The sequence below is a fragment of the Cebidichthys violaceus genome, unplaced genomic scaffold (genome assembly GCF_023349555.1).
Source record: "Cebidichthys violaceus isolate CVI_PGR_0920_01 unplaced genomic scaffold, fCebVio1.0.p SCAF_40, whole genome shotgun sequence".
NCBI classification, from domain to species: Eukaryota; Metazoa; Chordata; class Actinopteri; order Perciformes; family Stichaeidae; genus Cebidichthys; species Cebidichthys violaceus.
Window position 1 is genome coordinate 937268 of NW_027176595.1, and position 19053 is coordinate 956320.

General features: G+C 40.6%; 1 protein-coding gene and 1 long non-coding RNA gene across 2 annotated transcripts in view; one reads left to right on the plus strand and one right to left on the minus strand.

The window, feature by feature from the left end:
- The window catches only part of LOC137885698 (alpha-1,6-mannosylglycoprotein 6-beta-N-acetylglucosaminyltransferase B-like), a 50805-nt gene extending 43912 nt beyond the window's left edge, over positions 1-6893 (minus strand). The window contains exons 1-2 of the mRNA XM_068728040.1: positions 6523-6893; positions 4537-4649 (exon numbers count right to left, since the gene is read on the minus strand). Of these exons, the coding sequence (XP_068584141.1) occupies positions 4537-4649; positions 6523-6590 (181 nt within the window). The 5' untranslated portion in view covers positions 6591-6893. The remainder of the gene's footprint in view (positions 1-4536; positions 4650-6522) is intronic.
- Positions 6894-14505: 7612 nt separating this feature from the next.
- Positions 14506-18793, plus strand: LOC137885665 (uncharacterized). Its single transcript, XR_011104843.1, has 4 exons — positions 14506-14590; positions 14678-14771; positions 15816-16124; positions 16207-18793. It is a non-coding gene; the product is annotated as an uncharacterized lncRNA (long non-coding RNA).
- The last annotated feature ends 260 nt before the right edge of the window (positions 18794-19053 follow it).

The window sequence follows — 19053 nt, forward strand, 5'->3', positions numbered from 1 at the left end:
ATCCAGATGCTATTAGAGCAGAAAACCTGCCACTTATCCTCCGGGCAGCTGCAGCCTCTCATTGCACCTGACAGCCAGGAAACGGGGAAACTACCTGCACTAGCGTTTCTCTTTTCTTTTTCTTTTTTTAACATGGCTCTCTCTTGCTTTAATTAAAACCTGAATCTGTCTCTTTCCTTAGTTATGTCCTCTGACCCTCCCAGTCCCCCCAGTGTGCAGACAAAGAAGTACGGTGGTGTTTTAATAAACTCCACAACAAAACACTGCAGCCTCATGTTTATTGATTTTTCCACAGCTTTGAGCTATCATTTGGTGTTTGGTAAAAGCACACCTTCGAAGGTGAGGAGAGGCTGACTCAGACTACAGAGCTCAGGGTCTAATATCCCCTTATTAAATACACACACACACACACACACACACACACACACACACAGTGTCACTGCACACAATCATTTCCCAGAACGGGAGGTTGGTTTTATTCTCTTTTATGCTCTCACTGCTCAGATTGTGTGGAACCATAAAAATGTGATGAACATTTGCATAAACATATTTCCTGTTTTCACACTGACAATTCTTGCATTAATGCATAAAGAAGCAACAAGAATAGAAAATGCTACCTAAACCAAGTTTGGGAGTGAACTTCCTGACCCAGTTTGCGGCTCAGCCTGCATAGCTGACGATGCCTGATCAACAATACATACGCCCCGAAAAAAGAGGCAGGAATAAACCCGCATGCCAAACTCACTTTCAGATAATATTAAACAATGACAGAGCACAGGGCGGTGTCACGGTGTTTTAAATGAGTTGCTCTTTTGTTTGTGCAATAATTGCTGTGAAAAGGACTGTGTGTGTCTGTGTGTGCTGCATGTCCACACTCAGATAAAGGAAACAACGTTGCAGCATCTAATTTACAGAAACGATCAAAACTGTAGGACTTAATTTCCCCCAGGAGACAGTTTCATCAAATGAGGGGTACACCGACACGTGTACGTATTGTTACCTAATTATTCTGAACACATTAGAATCATCTGTTTAATATGTGTCTATTGTAAAGCCAAACAACACCAAGAGCCAAAAAAACATGTTGCGGATCAGTCTCGGCCTTAAATACCTATCGGACGATGCTTTGAATACCACAAAGCCGTGAACAATAAAAAGCAATCTGAGACACAGAAAACGCGACTTGCAGTTGAATCTGGTAACTGCCCATTTTGGCGAAAACAATCAGTAAACCCTCTGTTGTTGCACCTTCCTCACAATCACAGAGACAATCACTGGTCTCTCCACCTGGTGACAGGAGCTTGTGAAAAGAGTGAACATCGAGCAGTCATCTTTTATTCACGCGTCTGTCGTTCTATACAAACACAGAGCCAGGCAGTGGGCTGAGCAATTCATCTGCAGTTCTTAACCACTGGTGCATCGGTAGAAAAGATCTAGAAGTTTGTTTTATTCAGAACATCTACGCTCACTTCTCTTCCCAGCAGATTACTTATCGCATCTGTCATTGAAACCAAGCGATGAAGTTCACAGCTTTGATAGACCGACGACTGCCACGCCCTTACAAGGAGCGGTGTCGGGAAAGACTCGTTTAGACTAATTTTCATGCACCGCGCAGAGACGGGACTGCTGAGCCATGAAATAAAAAGAAAGTCCTGTCACAGTCTGTGAGAGGATCGCAGAGAACAGGATACTGAACACGACGCCGCTTCCACACCTGACGCTCCGCTACGTGACTCGGTGATGGATTAAAATGTTGTGGAGAAGGCAGAGGCTCAGTAGTCCAGCCACACACAAAAAATGTGCACATTTGATCATAAATTAAGGGGCAGTAGAAATACAAGTGTGGAAGAACGCATCTGCTTCTGTTGACTGATGCAAGACTCTGTTTGCAAGCAGCCAAGTGTGTTTTCCCATCACTTAAGAGGACGGTGGATCTAAAAAGCTCAGGTAATGGAGCTAACAGGTAGGGATATAGAAGGCATTAGCATCTGAACCATTTAGTCTCGGTCTGACCGGGGTAAAAGCTGATAGCGTCCTCAGCCTATTTATCCCCAAAGCTGCAGTAAGACCCCTGTGGTAAAAGGACACACTGTGAAGGTGGTCTTCAAAGAGCTTATTAGAAAGCTACAGTAGACCTCTGGAGCCTTTTAAGATATCTAGGATCAAACGCTTTCGACTTTCATGCTCCCTACTCTGGTAAAAATCCCCCCCCCCCCCCCCCCTCTTTTTCATTTTCTCCACATCATTAGCTTCCTGTACCTTCAAAAGCAAGGGATGAAGGAAATGCACGCATTTTAAAACTGGATTAATAACTTGGTATCCAAATGCAAAACTCAATGATATTCTGGGTCTCTGGCTCTGGAGTGTCAACGAGTGCACACACAAAAATATAGAAATGCAGAAAATAGCACATGTTTTTTGGCAGAGCAAACCTGAAAAGCAGGTGTAAGATTCTTTGTGCCGCTTTCTGACGAAAATAATACAAAAACAGGCAACATCGACTGAGCTGGAGAGGATCATGAAAAAAAAGAAAGAGAAAGAGGGAGGCAGGGAGGCAGAGAGAGAGAGAGAGGAGAGAGACAATAATTACATATTTTTCTTCACACCTTTTGCTCTTCAGGCAATTCACAAGACGAGCAATAAACAAAGTGGGTTCTCTCAGCACAGACCGGCCATTTTGTTTACCCTTTCAGAATCAAAACACTGCGCATATTAACGTGCCTCCACTGCTTTTATGAGATTATGAGATTCCCTGCATGAAATGTATGTCACACACACACACACACACACACACACACACACACACACACACACACACACACACACACACGTTGAGTGACAACATGGCTGCAGGTGTAGGTGTGTGTATATATGTCCTGTAGCTCTGTACGGCGCTCAGCGACTGGATGGCTGTGAGTATTATCAAGCTGCTGCTCCACTGAACAGTTCTTCCCGGCTCATTCATTACGCAAACTCCCCCCGTGCCGCTAATCCTCATTCCCAAACATTCTCATGTACACAAACACACTCACTCGCACACAGACGGTGAGGATTTACATAGCTGGGCTCTCCCCCGGTTTGCGGCGAGGCGGTGTTTAATGAGTTGGAGGCCGAATGCCTTCCCTTGACTGCGGCCTGTGAGTGGTTAATTAATCAGACAGCTCTCCTGTCTTCCTCCCCTCTCTCACCCCCCCCCCCCCCTCTCCTGAATCAGCCCTGCATACGTTATTTCTTAAACGCATGATAGCCTTGAGATTGTCTGCGGTGAGGACACCTGATGCACCGCCATACAACATCCCCTTCATTACTACACTCTCAGGATCACACCGATTCAGTGCTTCAACTCTGAGCCAATATTTTAATAGCACAATCATAACATCAGTCACGAATATTTCAACACTTTAGCATCTTGCACAACAAGCCAGCGCAGGGCGACATGCTGCTCACCGATTGGCCCAAAATGATGGACTGTATTATTCATGAGGGATGAAATGATTACCGTCGTCTCATTTGCATCGCTTCTGCCCGTGCCAGCTGGTATCCGTCACAGAGGATGACACGCAGCATCAACATTGTGCCAGGCGGCAATAAAAAGGTGAGAGACAAAAGTCCAAAAGCTAACACTGACTCTCCCAAATGGCGAGCGCTGTGGTGGTTTATATGCAAGGGCACAGAGCGCAAACACAGAGAACGTGCTGAGAAACATAACACGTTTCTCTCAGGGATGGCACTTGGAAATTGTTTGGATTTTTTTATTTTTTATTTCTGCGAAGGCAAAGTGAATGTTGCTGGCTTCACTGGAGCGGCCATTTGGTTATTTTAAGACACGAGTTGTCTAAAGGAAGTTGTTAATCACCTTTTTATGAGCAAAACATGATCACTTGTGCTTTGTGATACATGAAACACACAACTATCACTAAGAAGCAGCAGCACCACTGTCTCATGACTACGTCACATTCAATAGCTCTAGTACTGGCTCACTATCTCATAAAACATATACTATTAAAAGTATTAGTTTTTGTAATTTCACTTATAAATCTTCACAGCCAGATTAACTCATTTCTGCAAAAACTTATTTTTGCTTCAGTGAGCTTACAGGCAAAAAGGAACTTCCTCTATAAATGTAATGTATTTGTCCTGCATGAATACACCCAGGGTCAACATAACATATAAAGATTCATAAATAGGGCAACATAAATCCTACTTCAGCCTCCAACATCTTTCAGCGAGTAGAACCACTGCTACTAAAATGAGTTGCTGTGGGTCAGAACAAGGTCATGTGGGCACGAGTAAAGATGAAAGCAGGTGTTAAAAAAAGAAGATGGAGCCTCTCCAGGCTACATGGTCTCTTCCCCCCCCCCCCCCCCCCCCCCCCCCCCCCCCTTCCTGACGCACTCATGATGAGCAGAGTGAGCAGGTCTGTCAGCCCCCCTGGCAGCAGTCAAGGAAGCCCCACGAAGCTCTCAGCGTGTTCCCGGCCTGTTCATTACCAGCGCTGTAGTCAGAGGCGAACAAGCAGCACCGACGCAGGCTTACCTTCGGATCGCACCGTGAAGGGGGAATCTCCGGATCTCTTGGCAGAGAACTGGCCCCCGAGAGAGGTCATTAGAAAGCACAGGCTGAAGAAGCCAATCCCCACCACGAAGATCCTGCAGGAGACACGGGGGAGATCAAGCGACACGAGAGCAGGACAGGGTTAAAAGCTCACGAGGAAAAGAGGTCAGAGGACAGAAGAGGAACATTTGAAACAAGACGTGTGCAAGAGAGTTCACGTCAGCAAAGGGTTGGAGGATAATCTGATATCATAATATTTCCTCTTTCAATGGGATTGTGATGAAATCGTATACCGAGATATTGAGATGTATAATTGTGTCGTCTAAATTGTTAATAACAAACACATACTGACATTTCTCAGAAAATCTCACTTAACTCAAATTATGTCTTAATCTAAATACTATGCATTTGTGTGCATACATGTAAATATAGTCAGTGTATAGATAGAAATATAATTTTTTTTTCTCTATAATTTCACTTGAAACTGTTATGTTCATTTTGCGATGTTCAGTAAATGAGAAAGTACTTTTCATTTGTCAAGTCTTTAGTCCACACAGGAGTATACGTGTTGATTTAATAAAGACAACCAGGAAACATGCTATATCGTGATATATATACATATAGTTATCGAGATATGAAATGACCTGTGTTGTGATAGAGGATTTTGTCCATATCGCTCAGCCCCACATCATCATGAGCTCTTTGAGACAACATCACTTTCAGTCCTTTTGTCAGGCTTCATGGAGCGAGGACATATCCTTGTAAAGTTCCTATTGTACCAATCAACCCACAGAAAAGCATTGTGTACTCGCTTGAGTGTGTCATCTCAAATGAATCATTACATGGTTGGGTTTTCTGCGCTCAGCGAGCTAACATCCAAAATAAAAGCATTAGCTCACGGGCGAATGGCTGCATTTTGGAGGAAACACAGCGAAACGCACAGCAAACATGTGTGAAGTCCTGAAGCTTTGACAACAAATGCTTTGGACCGATTAGCTCAAAACTGCCTCGTCTGGCATTCTCCAGTGGTCGTGGTGAGAAAACAATCCTTCTTTAAAGCGTGGAACTGCAGGGCAGACCGTCGCGCTTCCATTCTGTACACCACAGTCTGCTAACTGGCATTTTTTTTTATAAGGCGGAAAACTGTCAACAGAGAGGCCGCAGTCGCTCAGCACGAGTGTGTGAGAGTGCCGTATCACTATCCAAATTGTGAGGTAATGGTGATAAAATGGGATTTGATATTCAGGGAAGCATGCATGCTGTGTGGGGGGAAGAAAAAAAACAAGTATGACTCTGCAGTGAGAGTTGCGTGTTAAAAACAGTTCTGGAGCCAACGGCAGAGCGCATAATGTGAACACCGTTGCATTCACTCGGACAGCTGTAAAACATCTGGGAACTTTACTTCCGAAAGAGAGCCTCCTCAGAGTGGAATGGACACCATCACTACCGTATTAATGCCAGTGAGCCCTGGAGCTTGTGTACAACCTATCTAGTCAGATGTGTAAGTTTTAATGAGTTTATATCTGCTTGAGTTGCTTTCACTCCTCTCCAGCTGCTGCTGCTGCTGCTGGTGGTGCTGAAAGTTTTAGCTGTGTAAGCAAACGTTAATTATAGCACAGCAGGCATTCTGTTGTTCCAATTACTGCCAATGGCTCCAAAAAAGAAAAAAAAAGGGATGCCAATGGTTTGAACTTGTAAGATTTGCTCTACTGCAGAAAACAGAACAGCAGACATAACATGCATAAAATGATTGCATACACATGGTAACTTAATAGCGATCTATTTTGAAGGTTGTCTGTATTCGTTTTAATTTCATCATATCATTTTTCGTTTAATATTTCGTTTTTTTCCCTCCATTTTTTAAACAACAACCAATGTATAAAAACCAACCGGTGTGTGTACTTTAACATGTGAGTAAACACAGAAAAGGTTTCAAGCTGTAAAAGATCCACTCCAACATGTTCTTACCTGAACGGTTTGAAAGTGAGAAGACATCTTCTCACCATAATGGAAAGGTCGGTGCTGGTTGCAATCATTTCCCACACACGTAGAAGGCGCCTGGTCCTCTTGACATTGTGCGAGTCTGTGTGACAACCAGCGTCAAAAACATAACTTTTAACCAGAGTCCTGAGGATCGACAGAGAGCAACTTCCCGGTCCGACAGCTGGCCGTGTTGTGCTGCGTGTGCGTGTGTGTGCGTGTGCGTGTGTGTGTGTGTGAACAACTTTAGCGGGAATCCCGCCGGTGCGTCCTGCTGCAGCAGCGGGTCGATAGTGCTCCTTTCCGGTTGTGAGGAGGAATAAATATGAAAGAAAACTATGTGAATCTCCTGTGATCAGTGGTTATGGTTGTATCCTTTACGGTGTTGGGGATGGAGCGGCATCGGGTGCTACAACACATGACTGTTGAGTTCCTTGATTTCCTCTGAGTCGATGGAGCCCTCACTGACTCTTCTCATAGTGCGAGGAGATCTTTCGCTGCGGCTCGTTTACCGACAGCGCCATCTAATGACTCGCACTAGAAAAATAAATATTTTTATTTTATTTAAAAAACAAAAAAAAAGCAGACGATGGATGAAGACACAGACAATAGGCTTTATTATTCAAACGTCTAGTAGCCTGTAGGCTGAGTAGTGAGTGAAATATTATTATATTATATACAAGTAGGATCAATGTAAATGTTAGCAGGGTATGATTCTGCACAATAGGGCTAATATAGAATTAGTTCTTAATACAAGTGAACTAATCATCAAGACATGAACTGATCCTATTTATTGGATTAATTCAGCAAAACGGAACACTTTCCATAACGATGACATACTTGTCTCCAATAATACATTTAGCACCATTTTAAACGTAATATGGTACAGAAGCTGTTCCCTTTGAGGGTTCAGGACTCATTTGAGCACCACGGACAGCTCCGAGTGTGACCCTGCAGACGGACAGCAGCTCAGCAGCGACACCCAGCGGACTGAACACAGAATACACTCACAGCCCTGCGCTGAATTCAAAGGCAGTAGGAAACTATTACTCTTTAATCTGTATTTATGGCTCTTAATTGTAAAACGGTGGCATTTTTCTTTTGAGATGGAGACTGTGATACCTTCCTCATAATATAATGACGTTGGCTTTTAATTTAATTTAAAAAGGATATCCAATCAAAAGTTAATACATTGTGAAATAACAATTATAACAGTTGAAGTATCAGTTGTTGCTGTTTTTATTGTTGTTGTTGTTGTTGTTGTTGTCTTTTATTTTTTTCTTGTCTATATAGAAAAAAAATGATGAAAACAATACAAACTAAATGTTGACTTGATCTCAGTACACCTGGTGAACCATCTTCATTAAGGAAAGAGTGACCATCGTTGAGTCGGCCAAGGACACATCCAGCGTCGGCCTATAATGGACCGCGAGCGACGGCATCCTCTGTTGCCATGGAAACTGTTTCCACTCTTCCGACGTCGGGCCTCGGCTCTGCCTGTTGATGCTATTGTCTCTTGACTTGCAGCCCAAACAGACTGGCTCCGCTGACATTACAAGCCTGGGCTGAGATGTAAAATGCACCACTGGTCAGATCACATTCACTTATTGTAAAATGACACAACATGACTAACTGCAGGGCTTCATTACAGGATTATGTGTGTGTGTGTGTGTGTGTGTGTGTGTGTGTGTGTGTGTGTGTGTGTGTGTGGGCTACACATAATGACAGACAAGAATCCTTTTCCTCCATTTGTTTTCTTTATATTTTAAAGCAGAATCTAGCTTTGGCTGCAGAAATGAGCAAAACAATCACAGAGAAGCAAGTGTTCATTGAATGGGAGATAACCTCTCCCGCTCTTTCGATGAAAAGATGAAACGTGGAGAGAGTTGAACCAAGGAAACTAGCACCAGCAGCATCGTGTCAGGATATCTCTCACACTTCATTTTATTTTTTGTGTCCGCTTTTCTCCAGTCCAGTCTTGAGTCTTATCGTCAATATGTTCCTATTTTTTGTCTTTCTCCTTCTACTGCTTAATGATAACCTCTTAACCACCGCACTATCCACCAATATTTGTTATCTCACTGACATATACTGCCTCTCCGTCTGAGCCTCTCTATCTTTGTCTCCATCTGCTTACTTGTCTCTTGAGTACAGTTTCTCTTCCTCCCACTGTTTGGTTTGGACCCACAGAAGCAGACACCCAAGGACAAAGAACTCTTAAAAGCATTCCCTTTATACTAAACACTGTATGCATATAACAGGGAAATATACATCTGGGAAAAGCAAGTGTAAAATGCAGGCTTAGGTGTTACGAAATGGGAGGAAAATCAAATGCACTTGCAGCTTTGATCACAGTAGAAACTAGAAGGGCATTCAGAGAGTGCAGACATCCGCCAAGGCCAACCCGCTGCAGCATTTAATGAGCTCTTCTTTGGCCATTGCTACACTCGTAGCAAGTAATAAGGCCAGAAGTTTTCCAGTAATCCTGCTGATAAACAAACCAAACCAAAAACATCTTTGGCAGAGGAAATAAAACCCAGTCATACTGAATCTCTATTGTTTGTCTGCCAGGAATGTGAGAGGAAGACAAACAGTAAAACCGTGGAATAACATTAGCCCACAAACATGATATTAATATTCGGTTGTTCAGCAGTTCCCAATCTTGTCTGATATAATGTTGTCCCCACAGCCCGTTTCTGATGAAGCTACTCCTTAATGTTCCAGTTGTTTGTTGGTAAAGATTGTATATGTACTAGCTGCTCATTACCACAGCAGAAGCTGGACGTTTCAACCAAACTATTTGAACCATTTAGCCATTAGTTTAGCAAAATATTCCATCCATTTATCTATTATGCTACTTTTAGCTAACAATTTCTACCAATTACATCCATTACTTTTGGCTAAATATTTCAACCCTCTAACTTTTAGCTAGCTATTTTAGCCATGTACCCTATCCATTGCAGATACTTTTGGCTGACAATTTCACCAACTTAGCTTAGCCATTGCCTTTAGCTAGCTAACTATTTGAACGGTTTATTACTTTTAGCTAGCGCTTAACGCTAACTGTTTCAACTAGCGTTACTGTGGTAACGAAGTTAGCTAACGTTAACTGGTAACGTTAACATAAGTTAACGTTTGTGTTCAGGTTTTACAACAGATTCAATGTGGGAAGTTTAGCTAGTGTTAGATTTTACAGATTTGATTATTAGATCATTCAGATAATTGCTATTTTGTTATAATTAAATGAGCCGTAGCGTCACTTCACAGCCACTCGCAACTGTAGAAGTAGCCGATATCTCTTGTGGTAAGCTAGCCTACAAGTAGCTCTAGCTTTAGCTGCCTTTCTTGAGTAATCACTGCTGTAGCATTAGATTGTAGTTCATATAAAATGTTACAGTACAGAGGGGGGCAGAATATTAGAAACAACTCTCAATATAATGCAGTACAGTACAACACCACCACCAACTGTGACCTCAATGTCAGTGTAAAAAAAGGCATCATAAAATTAAACTTTATGATTTTTTTAAGTTGCATTGTAGTATTCTACTGTTATTATAGTAACACAAAACATTTAGACATATAGAGCAACAATCTATAGGTTATTCCAACAAGTTTTCACAAGCTTCACTGGTTACAGAAAATGACAAAGTTGTCACTTAACTGGCAATGGTGACAGGAGTGTGTGAAGGAAACCTGAAGTAATTAAATACCTCCACATTGTTTAGTGCTAATTGCACCGTGCTTCCTCTTCAAGCTTTTAATGGCGTTCTGTGACATCTAGTATCCTCATCAACATGAGGGACATTTATTTTATTTTAGTAAATTGTCTAAGAATTAGATGGTTACCCTGTTTAATTTTTATATATACATAAACATGCAGCATGGTTTAATAATCATGTTATTGATTGAATTATATTACATTTCAGAAACCTCTACATAAAGGATCCACAAATCCACAAATTACACAATAAAACTGCATGAACAAACTATTACCTGCTTGGGCACATCCTGCTTTGACTTACAGTAGGCTTTCTCTCCTCTAAGCAGCTGTTGAAACACATCCATGTTTCAGGATTGAGAAATCAGTTCCACACTGAGCTACACTGGTCTTTGATATTGACTGACTCCAACCAAGTTGAAAAACAAGATTGTATTTCCAACATGTGCATTCAACCATGTGGGTACAACAAAAATGCAGGAATCATGCCATTACATCTTTTTACTTATTGGACTTTGTGGGCCAAGGCGAGAGTCTGAACAGATGAGTTTTCAGTCTGCGGTGGGAGATGTGTCGAGTTTCTGCTGGCCTGATGTCAGAAGTTGTGAAGCCAGGAAAACCAACAGTTGTGACTCTGTAGAGCTGTAGCCCCTTAGTGGTGAGAGAGTAGCATATTTAAACTCTTCATTTCCCTCTCTCCAGCTACACATGACGAGTTATTACTCACGTAGGAGCTCTCAGCCGATATGTGCCCGCTCATAGATAGATCACCTGCTCTACACTGCCATAAATGTCCAAAACACCCATTAATGTAACTGGAAGTGATGGCACTGCAAATGTGGTGCTCTAATATTGGTGCTGAAAACAGTCTTAATGTACATTTATACAGCTCCATCAAGATTTAGATGCATTACAGTCTAAATGGTAGCAGTGTCTTCCTCCATACCGCCTCCCTCTGCAGAGGCTTTTACACTCACATAATAATTCGATGAAATACATACTGCCGTGCTTAGATCGATTGATAGTAAATTATTCAGTCATCGGTTACACAGCGAGTGTACAGTATTGAGATGTCTGTACATGTGAGGGCCTGTACCTGCAGTCAGAGCAACCATCACAAGTGAGATTTTTTTTTTTTATCTTCACGCCACACTGCACGAAAAGGTGTGCATCCTTCAAAATGTGGGTGCAGGTGTAGATACAGGTATGAGCTTGTGTGTAGGGGTATACGTGTGACGGTTGTGTGAAAGGCAGAAAAGCTGGAGGATTTTTTGGGAATCTATCAAGTTCAAGTTTCAGGGGACTTTTGGCTGACTGCTAGCCAGGCGTCACAGCCTGTAGTTGCACTATATTTATCCGACAGCTGCACCAGCTACATTGCACATTTTTAGAGGAGAAGTAAATAAATCCTTTGTGGAGGATATGCTTTTCCAGCATTGGCAGCAAGTACATCCCTGCAGTACAGCTCTGTTGGCAGGTTACTGTCAAGAAGCAGCGTGGCAAGTGAGCCTCATATCACTTATATAACTCTATAAAATGAATGGTGAATATTCTCAAAGATAAAATGAGGAAATGTTAAAAGAGGATTACATTAGGCTGTGCTGCAAAACAGTGTCTTAATAGGATTTATACAATATCATGATCAGGTTTAGGTAGGTTGTGAAATAAATCTCTACATTTAAAAGAACTCAAGTAAATGCAAAGCACTTTAAGCTTGTTTTCACCTGTGCTGTACAGGAAATGCAAACCAGCTTCAGATTGTTTTTTCGATCATTTTGCAGACTAAAATAGCGCTCATCAGTTCTTTTGTATACGATCCTTCACACATCAAAGAAAACTGCTCCTGGAGGTTCAGGGCTGATCAGTTTTCTCTCTCTTCTCCCTTCGCTACAGACGCTGTGTTCTCCTCTGGATACGTTAGGAAAAACCTTGTCTGCCAGCTCTGCAAAACGAATTAGCATATTGCGCCAGATCCTAAAGTGGGCATATTCTAAGATAACAAAAACACATTTTAATGCTATTAAATAGGGCGTTCGTTCTGTAAATATAAACATGATTTAAACAAAGGTTCCTCACTAATAGAAGTTGATGACGCATCTTTTTCATTTTGAGTAACTTGTCATGTCATGCCTGCCCTCATACAGGATCACTGAGGTATTTGGAGATGTCTGGACAGATGTCTTTGCTGCTTTGTTTGCCAGTTTTTAGATGATACAAACAGACTGCTATTGTTTTGATCTTTGCTGCAGCCCCCGCCTTCTCCACACACACTGAAGCTCTTTTTCAGTGTTTGTTGTAAAAACTCGAGAATGTGGCTGAAGGTTTCAAAATGTGGAGGGTGAAAGTAACGTGGAATCCAATACATCTTGATTGCAATTGTTGCTCAGATGTACTGTAGAGACTTGAACTTATTTACGGCTGAAATACTGATTTGCTGTCAGCAGGACACACAAAACCATGCATCACATGCAGCAGCAGAATTTTGGAAATGAGCCCGTTATTTTTGTCTTTTATATTTATTTAATTACAGCCTACATGGTTTGTTCTTTGGGCATTACAAAAACTTCCCAGGCCAAGCTGTCACAGCTCAACTAAATCCAGCTGCTGCAGAAAGGTCAGTCCTCAGCAAGACTTATTCTTGGACAAACAAAACCCAGTTCCTTAGTAATGGATAAGATCTGACTTCTGACATCTATGCCATCAAAGCTGCTATCAAGTCAATCTGAGCTATTCTCAGCTTTGCCCTGCAGAGAGAAACACCTTTTTTGGCGTCTCCTCCCCGAGACGAGTGGTTTGAGTGAGTCAGAGTGAAAAGAAGTGTTACGCAAACCTTCACCAAACCATAAACAAATAAACTGGTGAACAAAAAGCTGATTACAATGTGAATAAAGAAGTGCATCTTTGTCTTTCATACAGATGGCCACTTGAAGGAGCTTTTTACGGGATCGGTAGCATTTCTATTGCTTCTCCATGGCTCTCAACATGGCGACGGCTGAACAAGCGGCTCGCAGCTGACGGTGCTAACATCGCAAACTACGGCGAAAGTGCCGACAGCTAACAGTGTTTACCTGAGGGGGGCGCTAACCAGTGGGTCACGCTCACGTGCACTAAAAGCAAACACAAAGGAAGGAGAAGCTCTGCTAACAACACACACTTAGAGAAAGTGACTTCATTCTCTGCTCAGGCAGATACATATTCACATAGCGAATAGTTGTTTGCTGCTATATTAATGCTCTGAATGTTGTATATTGCACCTTTAAATGTTGCTTTTCCATGCAGTCAAATTGATGCCCAGAGTGATGTCTCTCTATAATTATTGCATTGTCTAGTGAGAGTCAGAGAAGCTCTAATTATAACCGGGAGATTATATTGAAGTATTTTCAATACAGAAGTTAAGAAGCCCAAATTAAAACCTTTTTTCTGGTGTTTGTTGGCAAATTTGAATGATCAACCATGACTTAATGCAACTTAAACACCATAATCAACAAGTGGAAACTCCAACTATCAGATGGCTCACACTGCACATTGTCAAGGCAAGGCAAGTTTATTTGTATAGCACATTTCAACAACAAGATAATTCAAAGTGTTTCACATAAAACCATTAAAAGCATCAAAACATTAGGCAAAAGAAAAGGAGATTTAAAAACAATTAAGAACATTCATTGAAACATTAAAAAAAGTCATTAAAACACTAAAAAGCAGTGTAAGAAAAATAAAATACAGTAGTAAAATGCAGAAATGGATTAATATCCTTGAATCTGGTTCAATCAAAGGCAGCAGCAAACAGAAAAGTCTTCAGTCTTGATTTAAAGGAGCTGAGGGTCTCAGCAGACCTTTGTCCGGGTCAAATTATCATGCAAACAGCAACACTGATAGAAAACCCCTGAAGTATATTCAAATAGCCTTTGATCTTAAGGAATTCACAGAATTGTTTACATGATGAATAAATAAGTGACTTCTCTCTGGAGTAAAGGGGAAGAAAACTGCTAAACATCTCTAACTGACCAACATTTCATAATACATACATATTTGCTAGAATAAATGTTCTATGACCTTTTAGGGCTAAAAACAATAAAATAAAAATGTTGTTGAGAAAAAAAAAAATCTATATTAATAAACCAGGAAAGGCCAATGTGGTGGACTGTGAGTTTAAAAATATGGTTTCTTTTAAAGAGGGGTATTTTGAAGCAGGCAGAAAAGTTTCACTTTTGCTCTTGTTTCTCCTCAGCCATTCATTCCAGGGCATGTCTGCTCACGTTAGGAGCTGACACCACATGACAGAGTTTACCTTCAGGTGGACTCAGGGAGCCTCCTTCCACACAGTAGCTCCTCTGCATGGTGAGTACACACAGCCCTTTACTACAGTCAGTTGTCCGTGTTTAGCTTGCATCTGCTTCATCTAATGCAATATTGATCTCAATGCAGATGAAAGAGATGAGTTTCTCCTCTGATGTGATGACTCGGCATGTTTTGGGCCGGGTTTCCATCCTCTGGTTGGCTTCAGCAGTCAGCATTGCTGGTGAGGTTTTTGTTTTGTGCATAAAAAGACACGTTTATCAGAACATCTTTTCTTGTAAAAGTGATTGAAATGTGTACAGCTTAGGCAGGGCGTTTTACTGAATATGTGCATGATTGTGGGATGGTTGAACACTGTTTTAGGATTTAAGGAAAAAGACCAGTTTAAGAGAACAGTTCAAACAGGAGACCTCAAGCTGTTACAGTCTAACCTTGATTTCTGGGAAACCTCCTGTCCTGAACCCCAGTTTGGACTTGAAGGAATAATTTAACATTTTGGGAAATAGAGTACTTGGCTTTCTTGCTGTTTTTACTAACTGAGCGTTAGATGAGAAGATCAATAATACTTTTATGGTTGTAAGCATAGGATGTAAACAACTAGCATGGTTCTTCCTGATAACAGTCCAACATATAACCCTGAGTGAGTTTTAGAGGTGCTGGTAGGTGGATTGTTTTTGTTATGTCTGGACAGAATCAGGCTAGCTGTTTCCCCCCCGTTTCCAGTCTTCGTGCTAAGCTAAGCTAACTTGCTGTAGCTACATATTCATCATTCAAAACTGAGAGTGGTATCAATCTTCTTATCTTGCTTTTGGCCATAAAGTGATTATGTGTATATTACATTACATTACATTACATTACATTACAGTCATTTAGCAGACGCTTTTATCCAAAGCGACTATAGTCACCAGAAGTCATAAGTACATTTCCTTTTCCAAACAAGCATCTAAGAGCATGAAGCAGAGCATAACTCAGAGCCAAAGTACAGAAACAAGAAACACAGTTAGTGCTATAAGTAATATATCCCAAAATGTCTTACTATTCCTTAAGATAGTCATAACCGCATACTAACAGCTGCCCCAGATCTAAATGAAAGGAAACCAAGAGACTAAAGACTACTTTCACAAAGTAATTACCATAATTTGAACCCTCATATACTTACTTCAAAACAATATTGACAATGGAATGATAAATGACAATGTTAGCAGGAAATCATTGATCAGACGGTGTTTTGTTTAAACTTTAATCATCCCTTTCTCTGATAATTCAGCCAGTCAAGGTGTGACGCTGCAGACCATGTCCCAGGTGGTTGCGCAGTGTGGAAACAATGTGAATCTGACATGTGATGCCACCTCATCGGGACGTATTATGTCATTTTCCTGGCTGGCTAAGGATAAAAGTGTCTGTCAATATGGAGACAACGGATCTGAGGTTGTGTGTGAAAGCACGGCCCAGTCTCTCACCTACAGACTCACTCTGTCTCTCGTCAACGTGATGCCGGTCGACCAGGGGAACTACATCTGTAAACTACATTCCACTAGCGGAGCAAAGTCTAGCACAACTAATGTTAAAGTACAAGGTGAGCTACAACTTTTTCCTTTTTTAAACATATTTTTCTCGCTGTCTTCTTTCATCTGTCTAAAAGTCCTTGATCATTACAGACTGCATTGGAAGAAGTGCCTCCTACATCAATGAGTCTCATGCTGAGTGCTGGTTCGATGGCTTTTACCCCATTGGCACCGTCCACTGGTCCCAGGGAGATGTTAACTTCACGCACTCGGCCAGCACACAGGCAGAGAAGGACCCTCATGGACGGTTCAATGTCTCCAGTACAATTAGTGTAAAGGGAGGAAACCGGAATCAGTCGTATGAATGCTCACTGTGGATACCCTCCACAGGGAAGTGGTTCCGTCAACTGCTACCTTTGGTTGAGAAACAGGTTGCGATCAGGTCATCAGGATGTACGGTCAAGCTGCAGTGGATCTGTATAATGGTGGGAATCATGACATTTATGATTTGAAGAAAACAAACAGTGTTCGCAAAAACAGAAATGAGAGGAGGCAAAGATTGAGACATGCCACTAAAAAGGGAAATGTCTGGTAGACTTCTTGTAGTTCTGTTTGTAACTATTGCTGAGTGCTGCCATTGAGTGGGCATAGCATTTGTTTTCAACATGTTATCTAATAATTGAGAGCATAACGGGCAGCTATCTTCTCTGGGAAGATGAGAGTTTGTAGGTTTCTTTCATTCCCTAAAAAACCATAAGCAACACTTGTTATGACTCCCATGTCAATCATGCATTATCAACATACTTATAATGCGTTATAAACAGCTTACAGCATCGTATAAATAAACTCATTAATGTTCATAATGCTTTGTAACTATAACACATTATGGAACATTTGAATGATTGTAAGATCAAACATCATAATACTTCATAACTGTTGGTCACTCTGCAAGGGTGAGAGTGCATTATAATTCTCACAGTTGTAATATATTAAAGTCTTTTTATAATGCATTTTAATCACTGTTATAATGTATTTCAATGTGATTCAAAGTTACTCTAATAGTCAATGTTTTCTTTAAGTCAATGTTTTCTTTAAGTAAAGTGGAATAAATATTAGACTAAAGACATTGTACGATTATGTTTTACTTTACTTATAGAAAACAATGACCACTTACAGCTCATTATGATTTATTATGAAAAGATTTCTTTTTTTTACAACTATGGGAATTTGAATACACAATGCCAGTGAGTGACCACTAATCATGATACCCTATAACACATTATAAAATGCTAAATAATGTGTTATGATTATTGTTATAAAGCATTATGATTATTTCTAAGTGCTTATGATTCAAATGATTTCGTGCCATGAACTGATTATAACACACTATACGTATGTTTATAATGCATTCTATACATGGGAGTCAAAGTGTTACCAAACCTTAATATTTCACTGATTGATAAATCTTTAACTGGAGATGAGGAAGTCAGCTGATTCAGTGTTTGGTTTGAGTAAAAATCTAAAAGCGTATTTGGACTTCCCCTCCTGCTTGATTAGGGAGAGTTTGCTTGTCTAAGCTCACTGGTTCTCTGTTGGCACTCAAGACGAATGACTCTGAGAGGACAGAGGACTTCGACTGATGAAACAATGTGCCTAAAAATAGACTTTTACTGTTACAGATACAGCATTTGTGTCTTTAAATGCCAGAATCTGTTTTTGTTTTACTGGTAGTTGTAGGAAATGACTTTATCAAACTTTCACTTCATCCTGATGGCCAGAAGGAGGCAGTCTTCCCATGTAGTAAAAATAAGGACAGCTGAATTACTGCCTTTATGCACCTCTTGTTTATTTTAAACAAGAGTTTAAGAATTTATTACAAATACATAAAAACTAAAGCAGATCAAATTCACCCAGCAAAAATCCTTTAAGAAGACAGTATTTCTTTGAATAGTTTCGCTGAAGAGCAATACAAATGATATGATATTAAATTGAATAGATTAGGGACACATAAAGGAATGTATGCTGTGAAATCCCTTCATTAAAGAACCGTTAACTATTTCCTTTGGTTGTTTTTAAGATGTGTTTTCCATTCACATTCGTGGCTTAAGTAGACACTGAGCTGAAACACAGTTATTGATAGTGCAAATAAACCAAAATACAATGTAGTGGATATTGTGTATTGAGGATTCTTTTTTAAAATCTGCTTTGTAGTTATGCTACACAAAAAGTGTAAAATGTAATGAATTTCATCTAGGTATGTTTTGTGAGAATATCATTTAAACCCTAACCTACAGACAAAGAGAGCTTTGCTTCTTTCACACCTCATTCAAATCGTACATCCTCTCTTTTTTTAGGATTTGTATATGGTGTTCCTCAAAGCTAAGTTTCTGTTCCAACTAAATGCGTTTGCTCATCTGTGGTGTGACTATGTCTGTGGAAAGGTTATTTGGTTATGTGAGTTTAGACATCTGTATACTGTAGGTAGTGGCCTCGTACAACAGTTGTGTTTTAGTTTGGTGTCCTTTGTTGAACTATTTTGTGTTTTTTAACAAAGTTTCACAACCTGTTGAATATGCTTTTGTATTTCAGTTTGAGTCTGTGGACAATTTGCTCTGTGACGCAACGTTGGAATGACACACAGGTTTTGCTCGGGTGGATAGTGGAAAGCCAACTTTTCTTTGCATTTGTATTTGTATGCATTTCTTCTTTTGTGATACTGAAATAAACTCAAAAGACCCAATGGAGTCTCTTGCATTAGTGGCAAAACATCATTAATTCTGCAAGTGGATTTAAATGAGCCACTGAGATAAGATTGCCATAAATATAAACAGTACGTAACCAAGAGTGCAAGCGAGGACATGTGCAGGTATCGTGTTGCGCAATTACTTTCTCTCATGTGTGGCTTTCATCACAGTAGACACCGCTACATAAACAGGAGCAAAGCCACTAAGAGAAACTTTAAAATTAACTTCAAGGCTCAGAGTGAAGAAAGTGATGTAA